Source organism: Echinops telfairi, unplaced genomic scaffold (genome assembly GCF_000313985.2).
Source record: "Echinops telfairi isolate 266 unplaced genomic scaffold, ASM31398v2 ScPeMD7_7406;HRSCAF=8444, whole genome shotgun sequence".
Taxonomy (NCBI): domain Eukaryota; kingdom Metazoa; phylum Chordata; class Mammalia; order Afrosoricida; family Tenrecidae; genus Echinops; species Echinops telfairi.
Window position 1 is genome coordinate 3,390,194 of NW_022111306.1, and position 19,441 is coordinate 3,409,634.

Sequence of the window (19,441 nt, forward strand, 5' to 3'; positions counted from 1 at the left end):
TATATTATCACTGTCTCATTTCCTCCCTATGTTTCTTGTTTCTATTCCTATTTCTCTAACCTTCTGAGCCCTCTTTGGGTAAATGTTGAGCTTTGGATCTTAAATTTATTAACCCTCAGGTGAATTCAGTTCCAGCTCTGAAGGGTAAGGGCCATAATATTGGGGGTCCCATAGTCTCTATTGGAGCGCTCAGCCTGGTCTCGTCTTATTGGAGTTGGGCTCCATAATTCTCTCCCATTCTACCCAGGACTTTCTAATGTGATCTTTTTTAGAGAAGTTCATAGTGGTTGCTGGTCCCTATCTAGTTCTTCTTGTCTCAGAGTGCAGAGACTGATGTTTGGGTGATTTGTTAATCCACTGGACTAATTATTTCCCTGTGTCTTTCTAATTTTATCGCTCTCCATACAATAGTTCCAATAGGTGCACTTAGATGGCTACTCACGAGCTTTTAAGATCCCAGTCGCTACTCATCAAATTAGGATGTAGAATATTGTCTTTGTGACCTATGTGATGCCAACTGGCCTGGGTGTCACTGAGACTATGGTCCTACTCCCCAGGCCTGTGACTCGTATCCTCAACATTTCAATATATCCAAGAATTTTTCATAACTGTCCTCTGTATGCTCTACTCATTCATGGATATATTTGCAGCAACGTAAATATGCAGATATCCTCTGTTGAACCTATGTATTTCATGGGTATGTTCCCATCGTTTCCCATCTGTTCAGCCTACATGTCCATCCAAGTATCCACTTGTAGATCTCCATAGTTGCAGGATTGTGTGTACAACAGTATTTACCTCTGTTGCCTTTCACTCTTGCAAACATCCATTGTGACCAGAAAACTTAAACAGATTTTTTACCAAAGAGAATATTCAGAATGGCAGGAAGTGCATTCAAAGGCACTCGGCATCATTAGCCTTGTTATTGTTGGGTGCCAGTGAGTCAGTTTTGACTCATGTCATCCACAAGTGACAGAGTAGAACTGATTATTGTGTGCATCCTCTCACCATATTTATTCAATCAGTGTGCTGAGCAAATCATCAGGGTGGATTGTATGAAACATCAGGATTGGAGGAGGCTTCTTAACAGTCTGCGATACACAAATGACACAATGAGGAGGACTTGAAGCACTTGCTGATGAAGATCAAGGATTACAGCCTTCAGTATGGATTACAACTGAGTGGAAAGAACTGGACCAATAGTTAACATCATGATAAACGGAGAAAAGGTTGAAATTGTCAAGGATTTTGTCGTGCTTGGATCCACAATCAATGCTCATGAAATAGAAATCAATGTAAGCCTCTCCCAGGGGGATGAACAACAGAAAAATGGGTGAAGGACAATGTAAGATATGAAAATAATAATCTATAATTTATCAAGGGTTCATGAGGGAGGGAGGGCAGGGGAGGGAGGGGGAAAATGAGCTCATCTCAAGGGCTCAAGTGGAAAGAAAATGCTTTGAAAATGATGATGGCAGCATATGTATAAATGTGCTTGACAAAATGGATGAATGTATGGATTGTGATGGGAGATGTAAGCACCCCAAATAAAAGTATTTCATTCAAAAAGAGAGAAATAGCAGTCAAGAAATCAAATGGCACATTGGGTAAATATGCTACACAAGACCTTTTTAAAGCATTGAAAAGCAAGATGTCCCTGGCTATCAAAAAGACAGAGCATCTGGGGTCTTAAAGGCTTGAAGATAAACAAGCACCATCTAGCTGAGAAGCAGCAAAGCCCACATGGAAGACGCACACCAGCCTGTGTGATCACAAGATGTTGATGGGATCAGGTATCAGGCATCAAAAAGCAATAAACATATCATTGTGAATGAGGGGTGGCGTGCGGAGTGGAGACCCAACGCCCATATATAGGCTACTGGACATCCTTTTACAGAAGGGTCGCAGGGAGGAGACGAGCCAGTCAGGTTGCAGTATAGCAATGATGAAACATACAACTTTCCTCTAATTCTTAAATGCTTCCTCACCCACTATCATGATCCCAATTTTACCTTACAAATCCAGCTAGACCAGAGGATGTACACTGGTACAGATAAGTACTGGAAACACAAGGAATCCAGTACAAATGAACCCCTCAGGACTAGTGGTGAGAGTGGTGATATCGGAAGGGTGGAAGGAAGGTAGGGTAGAAAGGGGGAACTGATCACAAGGATCTACATAGAACCCCCTCCCTGAGGGACAGACACAGAAAAGTGGGTGAAGGGAGACTTTGGACAGTGTAAGACATGACAAAATAATAATTTTTAAATTATCAAGTGTTCATGAGAGAGGGGTGGCGGGGAAGGAGGGGAAAATGAGCTGATACCAGGGGCTCAAGTAAAAAGCAAATGTAACTCCCACCAAATGATTAGGTAATGCTATGAAAGTACGGTGTATCTTACACTAATAGAGGGGATTGGTCAGCTTTGGTTGCCACTACCCTGATTTTAAGGATGAGCAATCTCAACAAGAATATAGAAATCCCAGGACCATCGGAATTGGGGCACATTCAAGATCCCTGTCTAAAGTGGCAAAGGCCAAGACCAGAAGTACCAGAGGCCAAAGCAAGGAGACCATTAGAACAGAGGAGCAGCACTGAGCCAATGAAACAGTGAAGCCATCACTCTTTTCTAGACATTTACTTTTTAAAGTCATTTTATTAGGGCTCATATAACTGTTATCACAATCCATACATCTATACATCATGTCAAGCACATTTGTACATTTGTTGCCATCATCATTCTCAAAACATTTCCTTCCTACTTGAGCTCTTGGTATCAGCTCCTCATTTTCCCCTCCCTCCTCGCCCCCCCCAAATGAGCCTTTGAAAATTTATAAATTATTATTATTTTGGCTTGTCTTACAATGTCTGACATCTCCCTTCACCCACTTTTCTGTTGTCCATCCCCAAAGGAGGAGGTTATATGTAGATACTTGTAATCAGTTGCCCCTTTCTACTACCTCACCTTCCCTCCACCCTCCTGGTATCGCCACTCTCACCACTGGCCCTGAAGGGTTCATCTGTCCTGGATTCCCTGTGTTTCCAGTTGCTGTCTGTACCAGTGCACATCCTCTTGTCTAGCTGGATTTGTAAGGTAGAATTGGGATCATCATAGTGGCGGGTGGTGGGGAGGGGAGGAAGCATTTAAGAACTAGAGGAAAGTTATATGTTTCATCATTGCTGCACTGTATCCTAACTGGATCATCTCCTCCCTGCAACCCTTCTGTAAGGAGATATCCAGTTGCCTACAGATGGGCTTCGGGTCCCCAATCTGCACTCCACCTCATTCACTGTGATATGATTTTCTAGACATTTACTTTCTATTGCACTTTTTGGATCAGCTCCTCTTTTATTCCCTCCCTCCCCCTGCTCCACCCGCATGGCTCCTTGATAGATTATAGATTGTTATTGTTTTCATATCTCACACCAACCGCTGTCTGCCTTTGATGTGATGTTTTTTATGTTGTTGTTATAAGAAAGAAAGTTAAGATAGGCAAGTCTTGAGAACTTAAGGAATGGTGATTGAAAGTAGAAGTAACAGGACTGATGATGAAGCTAAAGAAATATGATAGGACTAAGGGAGAGAGAACAGGACATTATGTCCAGAACCTGATGTTGGAGTTTGTTTTCAAAAGCAAAGTTTGTCCCAGGGAACACAACCTCTCTGGGACCATGCAAGTTGTGTATGGAAGCGCTAGAGGTCAGTACTCTTTAGGGAGTTTAGGCCATTTATCTCATAACTTTTGGGAAGAGACAAGTCCCTGGAGAAGAACATCATGTTTGGTAAGGTAGATGATCAACCAGGAAGAGGAAGACCCTCAACGAGATGAATTGACCCCATGACTAGTGTGGTCGGCTAAAGCATCGCCAAGCTTGTAAGGCTGGTGTGGGACTCGGCACTCCTCGGTCTGCTGTACGTAGGGCTGCTGTGATTTGGAACCAACTGGAAGGCACCTAACAACAGCAGGAACTGTGACGGGTCTGTCCATGTGGATAGTGGTGTCATCTGAGATGACCGCACCTGATGCAGAGAAGAAGGCTCGGAGCCAGGCACCAGTCTCCAGGGCGTGGTGCAGAAGAGCCAATAGACCTCAAGATGGCGGAGAAGAAAGATAGGCTCAAGATGTGACAAAGGGGTGGTAGAGGTGGATAGCCATGAGTAAGAGGCTAGGAGTTTTTGCACATGAGGGAAAATATTATTGTCTAGAAGGACCATTGAAAGAGATGGTAATACCAGAGCAGCCTTCTGAATCAAGATATGAGACATGCCTTTCTGCATGGCTGCACGAGAAGGAATCTCCTCTAAAGGAATTAAATAAGCTATGAGACTCTTAAATGAGTTAATGAAAGACAATATATATCATTTGTATGCAATAGAACACGCATTCAAAAGTAGCAATTATTAACTGTTTAAGCATTTTGGATCCTTTCCCTGAAAATGTTGATTATAAACACACACAAAATTGGTTATAGAGACTCTTCTGCCTCCTGAAATCCATCCCTGGACTCCATATTAAAACCCTACGTTCTACATGGAGAAACACGAGGATGGGGACGCTGAGGGGACAATAACAAGCAGCATGGACATGAGACAGAGAAAATAAATCACCCCGAAGGACGACCAGTAACGACAGGCTGGCCTCAGACTGTTCAATAAATATCAGGATGCAGGCACAAGCCAAGGTCTTCGTATTGGCGGAGGTTCAGTGATGCAAGCCAGGGCCTGATCTGTATTCAGACCCAGTGCAACTACAGAGTCAGCGTACTGTCACATAAAAGCCGACTCTGGTGGCCCTGGACCAGTAACTTGAACACCTAACCTCTGATACAGGTCATAGAATGACAGACAACCAAAGAGCCATACACTCCTTTCTTTAAAAGCTCAATCTATAGTTTTGGGAAAAGATATATGTATCCAGTAATTAAATTGGAAACTTATTAAAGAAAGCATTTTTAGACTGGTTCATCACAGCCCCCACCCCCAACCCAATGGGTTTAAAACCTCTTGCTCACTGTTGGTAATGGGAACTGGCACTATCCAGTTCTTGTGGCCTCACCTCAGTCAGGTTGACACGGTCCAATAATCCATTAGTCTAATTATTTTAAATAAAAATGTTCTAAATTGTTCTAAATAAACATGTTTATTTATCCAAAAAAATCTTGCTCAACTTCAAGCAGTCTACAGAAAACTTAATATGAACCGTGAAATCAAATGCAGTAGCATTTATAGTACCTGTTTCACAAAACAGATGCCGGCGTCCGTAGCTCAGACAGTCGTCCAGAAAGAAAATGGCCTTCAGCACGCCCGAAAGATGCTGCATGTGGGTGACCCGAGTGTGAAGAAGACAGCGGTCTTCCTCCTGAGGAACTTGTCTCGGAATCTGCCTCTGCAGAATGAAATTGGTGAGTTGGGGAAAAGCATCTAAATGCAATCGGTACACATTGAAAATGAAACATGTCACACACACGCACCAAACTTGTTCTTGGGCACTTTTCCCAACGATGAACTGCAAATCTGAATAAATAATAGAACATGGCAAATAAATGTGACTTTTATATGCCTCACCCTCAAAGTTAGGCCTTCTGCATCTCAAAGAGGGTTTTTCTTAATAGCTAGCCTTTTTCCTTTTTAATAACCTGAAGAGAGAACATTTGTACTGCCTTCCTAATTTAAAGAGAGAAAGACTGGGATTTCTATTCCTGAAAGAGTTACAGCCCTGGAAACTCACAAGGGCAATTCTACCCTGTCCTATAGCGTCACTGTGAGGCAGCATCCACTTGATGATAGTAGTTTAAAAGTAAGGAATGTGCTTTTATTCCTCAGTTGCACCATCCGACTTTTTTTTTTTTATCTGTAAAGCTGTCTTTCAGGATGTTCTCCATGTGGTGAGGTTAAGTACCACTTTTCTAAACTATTAGGAAAAACACCATTGTCCTCATGTAATGAATTACAGCCTCAAAAACCCACAGGTGCGATTCTACCCTGTTCTATACAGTCACTACGAGTCAGAATTGACTCAATAGATTATTAATTTTAATATTGATAACATGTTCAAACCCACTGTTATGATGTCAATTCCTACACACACAGACCCTCTAGGACAGCATAGAACCGCTCCACAGGGTTTTTGAAACTGTAAATCTTTATGGGAGATTACAGCCTCATCTTTTCCCCAAGGAGCAGCTGGTACGTTTAAACTACTGACCATGCAATTAACAGCCAGTGCTTAACCCACTTTACTGGTATTATTGATAGAGATTATTAGCTTTTCATTCTATATGTAAGAACTAAAAGTATATGATAAATATTTGTTGAATTAAGTTGAAAACTATAAAATGAGATAATTTAAGGATAGTGCGAAAATTACTCCTGCTTCCTGATGCTCCATAAATTTCTAACAACTTGATTTTCAGTTTATAATTATTTTGCTAAATTATAAACAAAATTTTGTTTGTTTGTTTGAGGAATTAGATTTCGGAGTCTATGCACCCATGCACACGTACATACAACCAAGGATATTGGAGTGTGTTGTGGTTATGTTTTAGTAATGTTTTTTCCAAAGACAAACAGCAGCATGCTAGTTGATAAGCTGTCCCATACAATGGCGCCACTCCCATGGTAAATAGAGAGCCTGGAAAGTTTTCAATGAACCTAAAAGAAACCTTGCCTCTGGCACTCTCAAAATTATGAACGGGTTCTCCGCATTGTCTTCTGGGTCTTTTGTTCTCCGCTTCAATACAGGTGTATTTTCCTTAGAGTTTTGTCTTCCTTCAGCTGAAATGTTCATTCTGCCCTTTAAAGCATTGCCAAGGAATATAATTGTGCCACACACATTATACAGGCACCTTCAGGACAGACATGCTGCTGGTATCAGGCTGTACAGCAGTCTTGTAAATATCGAGTAGTTATAGCCACACGGCTGATATGATTCCACTGATAAACCCTCTCTCATTCTTTAAGGACAACAGAGAGAAATGGCAGGACAACTCCAAACTAGCTCAATGTTAAATATAGTACTCTAAGTGAAAGGTCCCCCTTGAGTCAGGGAATTACAACCACAACAAAAATCCCCAGCATATTGCCATCAAATCAGTTCCAACTCAGAGACCCTTCGTTCCAAAGCTATCACTCTTTACAGGAGCAGACACGCTCACCTTCCCCCACAGAGCAGCTGGTGGGTTTGTAGGACAGAGAAAACTGCTTCTGAGGCTAGATCTTGATGTGAGCAAACTGCCTCATCGGCCTCCCACAGAGCTCCTTGTGGATTTGAGTCCCAGACACTGGTTAGCAGCCCACACACAAACCACAGTTCCACCAGGGCTCCTCAGGGAATTAATACACCAAAAATCTCAGTATCATCAAAATATAGCCAGGAATAAATAAAAATCCATTTGAAATGCGTGCTTTATGTTTTTCACGAGAGATTTCCAACCAGGTAGTATTTTTAATGTGCCTTCTAGTAATTGCATGTATTACAATTTTACTGTATATAATGCACTGTAATGCAGTTAGCATGTGTTAAGCTTATTCAGTTTCTCAAAACTTTACAAATTAGGAAAAGGCAGCACAGAGACGTTCAGCAGCTAAGCCAGATTACAGGACTAGTAAGCGGCAGAGCCAGAGTTGAAACAAAGAAGTTTGGCTTCAGAAGCTGAGCTCTGAGCTCCTAACAGTGTGCTGTGATACTTAAATAACAGTTTAGAAGGGATGTGTTCAGGCTTTTGAGCAAAAGGTGAATCTTACTTGTCAGTCATATCACGGTATTATGCGTGAATGACCTACAGTGCCATTAATGAGTCACTGTGGGAATCCAGAAATGAAGAAAATAATTGTCTTCGAGAACCCTAGGCCCATTAGAAAGTCACCAGAATAACCAAACATGCCCCCAAAATGCAATAGCATGATGAGAAGTGCCATGCTAGATGCTCTATGAACACTGGTGAAGGGATAGTCCAGTTCATCCACAGTTACTGTGCATCCACCGTGAACGCAGCACTGCATTACGGAACTATTCAGAGAAGCAAAAGCACAGAGTCCAAAGCAGAGAAAAACAGAAGGGAAAAACAACCAACTCAGAGCAACCCGGAGTTTCCAAAATTATAATCTGTATGAAGCACACTTTAAAAAAAAAGTATATATATAAAAAATATTTTGCTTATTTATTCATCTGTTGGTGAACATTGCAGATATTTCCACTTAGGGGCTATTGCGAATAATACATCAGTGAACACTGGTGCCCAGTGTCCATTTAAGTCCCTGCTGTCAGTTGCTTTGAATATACTTCTAATGGAATCGCCAGCCAGGTGGCCGTTATGGTGAACTGGGTCAAGGACAGGCCCGGTTGCTTTCTGCAGTGGTTGCCGCATTTTACATTTCCAACCACGGTGTACAGGAAGTGCTGGTTTGTGCTCATCCTTGCCAATACATGTTTTGAGGGTTTAGGGCTCTTTTGGTTTTGTATTTTGTCTCTTTCTTTAAATACCTACCCTGATGTGACCAATGAGGTAAAGAATCATCTTTCTTAAATCTGTATTTAATTTTATCAGAAAAGTAATATCCCTGCATTCTGTTTATTTTTTAAATATTCTTTACCCAACCTTTGTTGGAATCTTAAGATTAAGAAATACAATCCTGCTAATAAAGTATTCTTTTTCTTTTCATTTGTAGCCAAAGAAACTCTACCTGACTTGGTTTCCATAATTCCTGACACGGTTCCAAGTACTGACCTCCTGACTGAGACCACAGCCTCTGCCTGTTACACGTTGAACAATATCATCCAAAACAGTTACCAGAACGCGCGGGACCTTTTCAACACCGGCGGCCTCCAGAAAATCATGACCATCAGCGCCGGCGACGCGTAAGTTCCTTGAGCGTCTGCTCCTCATCAGGTGCCTCACCCTTCCCCATCACCACGCCCGAGTGGCAGGTTATCTCTGTGTGCCTAAGTACCACAGGCAACTTGGCCAAAGCAAGGTCGGTAAGCAGGGCCTACACATTTAGTCCAGGCATAGGAAGTAAAAAATACCTGAACCACACAAATCGTAGAGGTGTTTGTGGTCTTCTAAGATATCCAGAGAAAATCAAACTTTTAACTTCTCTTTGGTAATGCATTCCGGCACTTTGTTCTCAGAAATCAGTTTGCATTTGAAAAGGATGATGGCAACATATGTAAAAATGTGCTTGATACAATCGTTGGAGGGATTGCTATAAGAGCTGTAAGAGCTCCCAATAAAATTATTCATAAAACTAAAGAAATTTTTTTAAAGCAACAAAATAAATAAATAGATGCAAACAGAAAAGGGTGGGGGGAATATTAATTAATCCATTAGCTTCCTGAAGTCATGGATCTGCCCACTGGGACCTGCAGGCTGGGTCCGAGTCAGCACCCGTTCCCTCTCTCACCTCTGCACAGCCAGGGTCACCTCACGAAGCGTAGAAAAGGCAGTGAGGGCACAGGAAGTGGTAGACACTCCTCCTGTCCCGGTTTCCTCTACACCTTTATTCTCTTTTGAGAGCAAGCCTAATGCCCATTAGTCATCCCACATCCCCGTTTCTTTGATTTTACAGTCCAATTTTTTAAAGAAAAGTTGAGAAGAAAAATATTTTTTAAGACCTCATATAACCAAATTATTAAAATTAGTGAATTGAGAGTGGTGGGCTGCTGTAAATGGCAATGGACTCGATGGCCGTGAGGATTTAGAGTGATGGGATTGAAAGGGAGCATGAAGAACAGGATCTTTTTATGTAACTCTGGTTTGACTTGTTGTACACACGTTACTTCTCCAAACGACCAACAGAAGGAAAGAAATGATACAGCCTGCTGTCAGTGGGTAGCAAAGCAGATTGGCTTCACTTGGAGTAGAGAAGCAATGTGTGTGTTTGCTGCATACGGTGTCTAAGGTGTGTCTCAGGGCCAGTGGTATCATTGAGTGAGCCCTCATGGCCCCCGCCACAGCCCTCCCAGTTGAGGCCCTGCAGGGTTGGCAGGCCACCTCTGGCAAGGCCCACCAAGAAGGAACGTGTTTCAAATGAGCGCTGCCTAGCATGTCCATTGTCCCAGCAGAGACTGCTCATTCGTCCCTGGAGTCTGGCAGCTAGCCGTGGCTCAGCATCTGTGGAGCACATGTGAATGAATTACTGCTGCAAAATAGAAATGACTCTCCCAACTAGTTATTGAAATGTCTAAGCAAATCTCTCTGAGACAATATGATATGATTTGCCTATCTATCCAAATTTAAGAAGCACAAGAGTGCCATCGCTTCTGGAAACTGCGTGTAGTTAGCAAGGGACGAGGATGTGCTGCCCTGTGCTTTTCGTTGCTGTGAGTCTGTGTGTGAGGCTGTCCTCACAGGCCCTCCAAAGCAATCCTCAACAAGGACACTTACAAGTTGCTTCCTTTCTTATTAGCCCAATGTATCGCTGACCTGTAATTTATGAGCTAGCCGGGGAGTTAACTACTACTTACGGCTGTATATTTTTAGATAATGGAGGCCCAAGTGCCAAACTAATCAAGTGATAAACTATGACTATAACACCTTTGCAATTAAGAACTCTTCGCAGTTTTAAGGATTATAGACCCATAGTTTTATTTACACCCTGATTATGAGCAGGCAGTTCTGAAAAGTCCATCAGGCAGGTACTAAATGTCCCTGAAATGTTAATTAGACATACCCACTCTGCCAAGCTGATAGGGATGAAAAGACATTGAACTAAAGCATGAACATCGCCAGTTGGTGAGCACACACTTCTCTGCTCAGCTTGGCACGCACTCTTTGTTCCCTGGTTCTAGGTTGCTCTGCTATGGGGGCAGATGGGAGGGTGATCATTAAAAAAAAAAAAAAAAATGACTCATGGGCTACTTCAGGTGATAAAGAGGAGAGACCTAAAACAACATTGATCTTTTGCCAGAAGTAAAATTTTGGGATAAATTTAAAAGCAGAATATACCATATATAGTCGAGTAGAAGCTGACCTGAATATCAGTCTAGGCACCTAATTTCACCACAAAAACTGCATTAAAAATGTGCTGAAAAACTCGGCTTATACACAAGTATATACGGTAATTGTATTTGGGTTATCTGGTATCCAATTTATTGGAGACTGGATTGAGGACAGGAATAGGAACAAGTTTTCTATTCTACATAAGAACATGGGGTGGTTTTAAAACAATTTTATCAAATTCTACAGAGACTTTACTTTAAAAACTTAGAAAAATATAATTTGGAAAAGGAGATCAATAATGGATGTACAATACAAAAAGTATAATCAATGGTACTGAATTAGATATGTAGAAGTTGTTTAATTGGGGGAAGTTTTGTTGTGTATATTTTTGCCACAATTTAAAAAAGTAATTACATGAATGACAATGAGTACAAGGAAGAAGGAAAGGTTGTAAAATTGATTGATAATCATTGTACAACTCTTCTTGATATAATTGAATTATTGAATTGTATGACGTAGATAAAGTACCAAGAAAATTGTTTTTAAAAAAACTAGAAACACTGCATTACCTTCCACTCACAGAGTGAGTCCCTGGGTATGAAAGGCATGTATCTTCTTCAATCACACTTTCCTGAATTCTGTGAAGAAGATTCTATTTTACAGATAAATTTAGGATTTGTATGTGCCTAAGAATATATTTCTTACAAATATCAGAGGTTTACTCTATAAATTATTTACTAGCCCTGTGCTAAGCATTTAAAGTTTAAGTTTTAAACAGAGATGAAGCCTGATCCCTGTCCCCCAAAGCTGTGCATCTAATGCCCTGGCGCTGCTGAGTGGCATGACTTCCTGGATGCCCACTGAGTAACCGCAGTTAAAGACGCATCATGTACAGCACAGTGCTGTAGTAACCGCAGTTAAAGACGCGTCATGTACAGCACAGTGCTGTGTCCAGAAGCTTCACGTCCTCATTGATCTCAGAATGTCCTGTTCTTCTTTCAGCTATTGCCCCAGCAAAGCAAGTAAAGCTGCTTCTGTCCTGCTGTATTCCCTGTGGACTCACCCTGAACTCCATAATTCCTTCAAGAAGGTACGAGTGCTATAAGTGGTAATTGTTCACAGAGCCAGATGATAACAGCCTGGCTGACTTGACTCTGGTGAGCAATCTTGGGGGCGGGGCGGAGGGCAGCTGCCTTTTGTTGCTTGTGAAAATTTTGTTGTCTTTTTGCTTTTCACATTTCTATTTGCTTATTCCAAAGGCTCAGTTTAAGAAGACAGATTTTGTCAACAGCCGGACTGCCAAAGCCTACCACTCCCTTAAAGACGGAGGAACATGAAAAAGTGCTCTCAGAAATAACCGCCTCTCTGTTCTTGGCTACAAACAAAAACAAAGGAAAACACCTATTTTTCTACTCCCCAGCCCAAGAAGCCTAAAAAAAAGCATGCCTTGTTTCTGTCCTTCTCTATCTCCATGGTCCCCAATCTTGCTTTCAAACTCCCTTTGGTCGGCTTCCAGGGGACACTGGCGTGCTCACCACCAGCAACACTGGAAACTGTTCTCCTTGGCCCTCTTCAAACAGCCATCTTTGCTTTCGGGTGGATGGTGCACACACGACTCCTCTGGAATCAAACTGTGAATTCACGTGGACGGGACGTTAAAGGAGTAAATAAGGGCCGAGGCTGTTGTGTTGCTAGGATGTTAGAAGTTTGATTTGCATTGATATCCCTCTTCTGGTTTCCATGTTTCTCCATCATATGCACATTGCTTCATCCCCGGGCCACGAGTGTCTTGTTCTGTAGTGGTACAGTGGTGGGAACAGCAAGAAATGTTATCCTGCAGAAACTGCAGTGGCGAGCCTTCTGTTTGTTTCCTTTGTGTCTGTTCTTATCTTCTTGGATTTCTTCTAAATCTGGTTTTAAATGAACTTGAGAAATGTAGGTTACAGAGATGCGTGTTTGTAAGAAAAAAGGAGGTAAGGCAGTGATCCTAACAAAGGTGACAGTCTTTCCCACACACGAGGCAACTGTGGCCTTGAAGGCGCTTGTTCCCCTGCAGACTCACTAAATGAACTTTGTCCTTGTGGAAATACTTTACACTGAACAGTTATCATGAAATACAATCCTCTTCTGAACTGCGGCATTCAATGTACACTATTTTCTGGGCTTTTTCAGCCACTACAATGCTAACTCTCCTTTTTCATTTTTAAACACAGGGATCTAAGGTATTTTTCCTGACTCTTGGGCTAGCCTAGCCCCACAATCTCAGCTTATTTTAATGAGTTATGTCATGAACCAGCCCAGTTTGCCCAACATTTAAAAATAGCACAGAGCTATGAAATCTCCTGTGATCACCCTCAGGTCCTTATTGGAAGTCAAAGACACGCTTCAAAAGGGAAACTAGTCTTGTTGTGGAAGAATGTGCCCAGGCTATCCAGAAATGAGATGGCATTTTTTTCTGGTGCTTGGGTGCCATCATCTACTGAAGCAAAGTAACGCTGTTACTTTAAGTGAACTGTCATCGAACATATTCAAGAGCCGGCTGCAGCCAGCTTTTCACCTTTGGCGGGTGCCCTCTTACTACCTTCCTGTCACTCTTATTTAGTGGGAAATAGTTCAGGTTTCTCCCGTACACGACTTCTGGCTTCTGCAGGACTTATGGCAATTTGCCTTTTTTTAAAAACCTGGAGAAGATGTTTGTGCTTAGAAAGTATGTATGGAAAAATACTTCAACTCCAGAAAGAAGTCAGATAGAAAGATAGGTCTCCATTTCCAACTTGAATGTGGGATTAAGTCTTTATTATATTTGAAACTTTTAAATCTCTCAACTTTAAAAGCTCGATGAAGAAGATTTAGGTAACTAACCTGAGTCACCCTAAACTGTACTGTGTCTTAGATCCCAATTTTTTAAATGTTGGAGTACTTTATTCCTCCAGATAATGGATGTGTATGCTGATGATATATCTATGGGTTTTTAAGGGATTTATAGAGCCTTTGATAATATTAAACATGAAATTAGGCGACAGTAATCATGACTGCATTGGTATCTATGTAGACCTGATGTGTAGGGGTGGCTTATGCGGGTATAATTGACACGGCACTTGAGCTCACCTTGTAAACTGCGACTTTAATTGCTGTAGGTTTCATACTTTGTGATTACTGATGTTTCTTCCTTAAAGCCCTATATTTATCACCAAGAAACATTTCCTGTAAGAAAAATGGAATGAGAGAGGGACTGAAACATATGAAAATGAAGAAACATTCAAATCTATTAGCTATGATTCATTAAAAAAGAAAAATTCACTGCCATCAAGTTGATTGCAGCTGTGACCATGGGAAAAAAAATAGACGATGTTTGAACCTGTGTCCTGCTTTGTCCACTGTGTTTGTAAACATTTGTTTCCCTTTCTTACACTTCTGCAGGAGACTCTTGTGTGGGTGGAGATCCCCTTGGGTCCCAGGTGGTTTCCTGCTGTAGGTGTATGTTCCAGACTATGCCCAAGCCCTCCAAAGAGCCTGACGGGGGCAGTAGGAGGAATTCCTGACAGTCTTCTGATCTAATGGTCTTCTGGAATAGGGGATGTTGAAGGCCTGTGTTTCCATCAGTAGAGTCATTTGTTTATGCTTAATGGAAATACCCAAACACTTATCTGACAAGATAGAGAGGGGATTACCATGCCAAGAGGAAACTATCAACAGCAGGAATAGATAAGCCACTTGAAAGCCAATTTAATCACTCTCCGAAGAGCCAATTCCTAAGACTACATCAGAAAATGGGAAGGCTATAAATAGCTTGAGGTAAGATGTATATAGAGTTAGAAATGATACCCATTGCCAGTGAATTGAATTTCAAGTGATAGCAATCCTACAGGCCAGAGTAGATTTGCCAAACAGGGTTTCCAAGGCTGTGAGTTTTTACAGTAGTGAAGTATAGTCGTGCCTCTAAACAGTAGGCAGCGAACAAAGCCAACCTCTCAGGATTTGTGTAGGTGGAGCTCATTTGCAGAATCAGCCTCTCCTTACAGAATCTTAGGATTAAAAGGGAATTTAGAGGGCATCTGGTCAAATCCTTAAAGTATCTTCTTGTTGGGAAAAAAAACTGTTATTAAGTGACATGGGAGGAAAGAATGCAGCTAGTCATTCAACCAATGGCTGGCATGACTTATAACTAGCCTATCTTAAGACCTGACATCAAAACATTTACTTTGGGAGGGAACACAAGTTTTTAAAGGCATTCTTAAATGTTTAAAAATGAAAATCTGTATTTAAATGGACTGTTTCCATTTATCGTGGTACTGACAGTGTTGTCTTTAATGAAATAAATGGCAGCCTCTTAAGGATCGTATGAAAGAAGAACACTGGGAAGGAGACATCAACACTCCAGGCATCTGCGTAGATCGAAGCCAAAGAGAGGTTTTGGAAAGAGTCTGTGCAGCTCAGTCAAGAAACGACGGTCCCTGTGAACTTTACATTTTTGAAAGGCCATGTGTGGCAGTCTCGTTTTACCATGGTGCCGAAGACAGAAGTGGGGTCAGGAGACGAGACTTTTGTGAGACTAGCTTTGATTCTGTAGTCTTTTAAGTGGACACCCATTGAGATTTAGTAGGTCAAGCCCTATTCTATGTATTTTACATAGTTTCTCAGGGAACTCTAGCAGTTTTTTTCTTGCTTTACATTTCACGGGTGAAGGAATACCAACATTTTCAAATCACAGGGCTAGAAACTGCTGAGGGGACCCTCTGAGCCCAGGTGGTCTGGCTCCAGAACTGCAGAAAGCACTTGCTTTCCCGGCGAAGGAGGGGTCATGAGCCCCCTATCACTGTGGGTGAACTGCAGGGGTCTGCTTTGTCTGGTTTCTCAACGAGAACAGTATGAGATGTTTTAATAAAGGCAAAGCACTTATAATAGTACCTGACACAGTAAACATTCAATAATTGCTAATTATTTGAAATTCTCTGGTTTGGAAGTCTTTGGTTCTTAAAAAGTATACCTCACTGAGCTTATCTTTTCTAATATAATTGATTCTATTAAAAGGCCATCTTCGCCCCAACCACAATGTTACCCAAACACAGATCACCTCCTTTAAAAGATGAGGCAGAATGAGAAAAATAAGTATGGTCCACACCGTGATTCTGAATGTCTTTTCCTTAGGGCATAAATCCATAGGGGGTGTTTTTAAGTAAATGTTAATGTGAAAAGGAAAAAATCCTACCATGAATTAAGTTTGAGAAAGGCTATAACCATTTGAAATGCTTTTGACCGCAAGACTTTCCAGAGTCCCTAATACACTAACATGTATTGTGAGTCTCTCCAAGAACATATTTTCTTTGAACATATTTAAGTAAACTTTTTTTTTTTGGTACATCTCAAAACTATGCTTCCATTTTTAGTACTTGGACCACAGTTCTCGGGGCCTGTAGGCAGGTGGGTAACGTACACATCCCCATCCAGTTCAAGGGCTAATGTCCCCCGCAGAGCACTAGACCAACAGGGGGCGGGGCTGCAAAAGCAGTGCCTACCCTGTCCCTGGATTATGCGCGATAGTACAAAAGATTTTCATTGCCCGGAGGGTGCTGCGTAAATTTTTTTTTTTCCTTAAAAATGTAGCAGGAGGTCAAATAAATTTGGGAAACCTTGGGGTTAGTCCTGAACATTCTTAATAAACAATGAAAATCAGTGAATTTTATTAATAGGCTGGAGAGCGTTTACTGACTTTTTAAAATTTGCCCATGCCCACCTGGAGTGCTGCTAATTTTCAGACAGGAAGTGAACGCAGAAGGCAGTTCTCTGCTCAGAGAAGCAGGTTGAGGCAGGGACAGACATTCCTGCATCGGGCTGATCAGAGCTTCCTCATAAAGCTCACATCAAGAGGCAGTTAAGTCTCGGAAACTTGAATTTCGCCTGTAAACTACTGACACACTACATCTGGCAAGGAAGGAAAAACAAGTCTGAACTGTTGTCCTTTTCCTTAGAACCATCGTAGACTGGTCTCCTAGGTAGCAACTAATCCTATAGAGAGGGGAGGGGTTTTTGGCTTGGTTTTGCTTCCCTTAGGAAGCTAAAACACCAGGGGCTTCCGTTTTAAGTTAGGTCTTTCCATGCACGTGGATCGAGCAGTTACTGCGGGAGTGAACTGGGGCAGGTGTGCTGTGGCTTTGTGAGGACGGCTCGCGGGAGCGAGGCTGGCTGTACCATGTTAGACACATTCACAGTGGATAGTAGCATTGGCTTGACCTAGCTGGGAAATGAGCTATCGACTTTATGGTGAGAGTTACGGAGCCCTAAATTGATAAAAAAAAAAAACTTTCTAGAATAGGTCCCTCTCATAAAACACGATGATTTGAGTGAAAAGAGAATGATTAAGAATATGCTTTAATTTCTAGTTAGTTCCAAGTTGTCAGAATTAATGCCAGAAACAAAGGAAAGAACCTGGCCTAACTCTGTGTAATGTGAGGGGCCGGTTATTATTTAGAAGTTTGACAAAATGTTCATTATTTTATAACATTTTGTTTGTCTTGTCTCTGCTCTGATTGGAAGTTTTTATAGTTCCTAATGAAAAAATGGAAGTACTGTACTCTGATATTATTGCCCAATCAACTTGGTGTAAGAATTATGTGTGTCAGCAGATATTGCTATCAAAAGTCCATTGCTATTTATTGTTTCTTTTTTTTTAATTGGTTTATTAGGGGCTTGCTATTTATTGTTTCTGACTGGATATTCTGGTACCCTGGATAGATCAACGGTCAAAGTCGGCCATCATACACATGAATCAAATGATATTTAAAACACAGCATGCTAAGCCTTTCGGACACAGTCAAAGCAGTGCTCAGAGGGCAATTTACACCAATAAACATTCACATCAAAAAGCAAAATTACCACTTAATTCTGACATCCAACAATTAGAAAAAGAGCTTCAAAAGATGCCTACAAGTATTGGATTTGAACATGGTGGGGGGGGATAATAATTGCTAGAGCAGAAAAAATGAAACAACAATAGAATCAGAAAGAAGTTTGTTCTTCAGAAAGATTAATAAAATCAACAAACCAATGAACTTCTGGCAAATCTAATAAAAGGAGAAGATGCAAATAACATGACTAAGAAATTAAATAGATGACATCACAACAGAACAAAAAGTATAGTAATGATACTAGGAAGTATTGCACACCAACACATTTGAAAACCCAGAATATATAGAAAAAATTTTAGAAGCATACTACCTACCTGGTGTATAAAAACTCTGAACAGACCCATAACAAAAAAAGAAATAGAATATGTCATTAAAAACTCCCAATACCAGAGATGCAAGGATGGATCAACATTAGAAAGACAACCCATGGAATCCATCACATAAATAAAAGAAGCACATGATCATATGGATTAAAGGAGATGGGAAGGGAAGCCAACAAAATCTAACACCGATTCTTGATGAGAACACCCACCAAAATAAAAATAGAAGGGAAACTCCTCAACATAATTAAGGGCATATGTGTATAACTGTTGGCCAACATGACTCTCAATGGAGATGAATAAAACATTCCCTTCAGGATCAGAAACCAAATGAGGATCTCCTTTAACATCACTGTTATGCAACATTGTGCTGGAAATCTTACCTAGAGTTATAAGGCAAGAAAGAGAAATTAAAGTCACCCAAATTAGCAAACAGAGAAGTAAAACTGCTTGTGGATGATCTGACCCTAAACATAAAAGTTCCAAAGGCTCAACAAGAAAATTGTGCGATCTAATTGACTGATTCAGGAAAGTAACAGGGTGCAAACGAAGCATCCAAAAATCTCTCAGAATCCTTTACACTTACAGAGACAAAATCAAGAAAGTGATCCTATTTACCATGGCCACCCAAAAAGTGAAAAATGTAGGGCTAAATCTAACCAGAGAAACAGAAAGACCTACACAAAGACAACGGTAAAACACCACAAGTAACCAAACAAAACCTACACAAATAGGTTTAAAAAAATGTGTTCATAGGAAGATATAAAACGGTGAAAATGTTAATAGTTCCCAAAGCAATCCACAGACATAATGCAGTCCCACAATAGATTTCAACACCATTCCCTAAAGAGCTAAAAGCACTAGTCTCCAAGGTTATATGGGAAGGAAAGGAAAGGGCCACTAGCGAAGAGCAAAGCAGGGAGCTTCTCAATTCCCAATTTCAAAACCTGCTACCCAACCATGGTACTTAAAACAGCCTGGTACTATACAACCACAGGCACAGCCAATGAAACAGAATTAAGAACCTAGAAATAAATCCATCCACCTAGAGTCAGCTAATTTTTCACAAAGGACTGAAACACATTAAATGGGGAAGAGTCTTTTATTTTTTTAATCATTTTATTGGGGGCTCATCACAATCCATACATACATCAATTGTGTCAGGCACATTTGTACATTTGTTGCCCTCATCCTCAAAACATTTGCTCCACTTAAGCCCTTGGCATCAGCTCCTCATGTTTACCCCCTCCCTCCCCACTCATGAACCCTTGATA

At 41.1% G+C, this 19,441-nt stretch overlaps 1 protein-coding gene across 1 annotated transcript in view; it reads left to right on the forward strand.

Annotated features, from left to right (window-relative positions):
* The window catches only part of PKP2 (plakophilin 2), an 89,511-nt gene extending 75,208 nt beyond the window's left edge, over positions 1–14,303 (forward strand). Inside the window, exons 9-12 of the mRNA XM_004700202.2 lie at positions 5,251–5,404; positions 8,670–8,859; positions 11,945–12,032; positions 12,202–14,303. Of these exons, the coding sequence (XP_004700259.2) occupies positions 5,251–5,404; positions 8,670–8,859; positions 11,945–12,032; positions 12,202–12,279 (510 nt within the window). The 3' untranslated portion in view covers positions 12,280–14,303. The remainder of the gene's footprint in view (positions 1–5,250; positions 5,405–8,669; positions 8,860–11,944; positions 12,033–12,201) is intronic.
* The last annotated feature ends 5,138 nt before the right edge of the window (positions 14,304–19,441 follow it).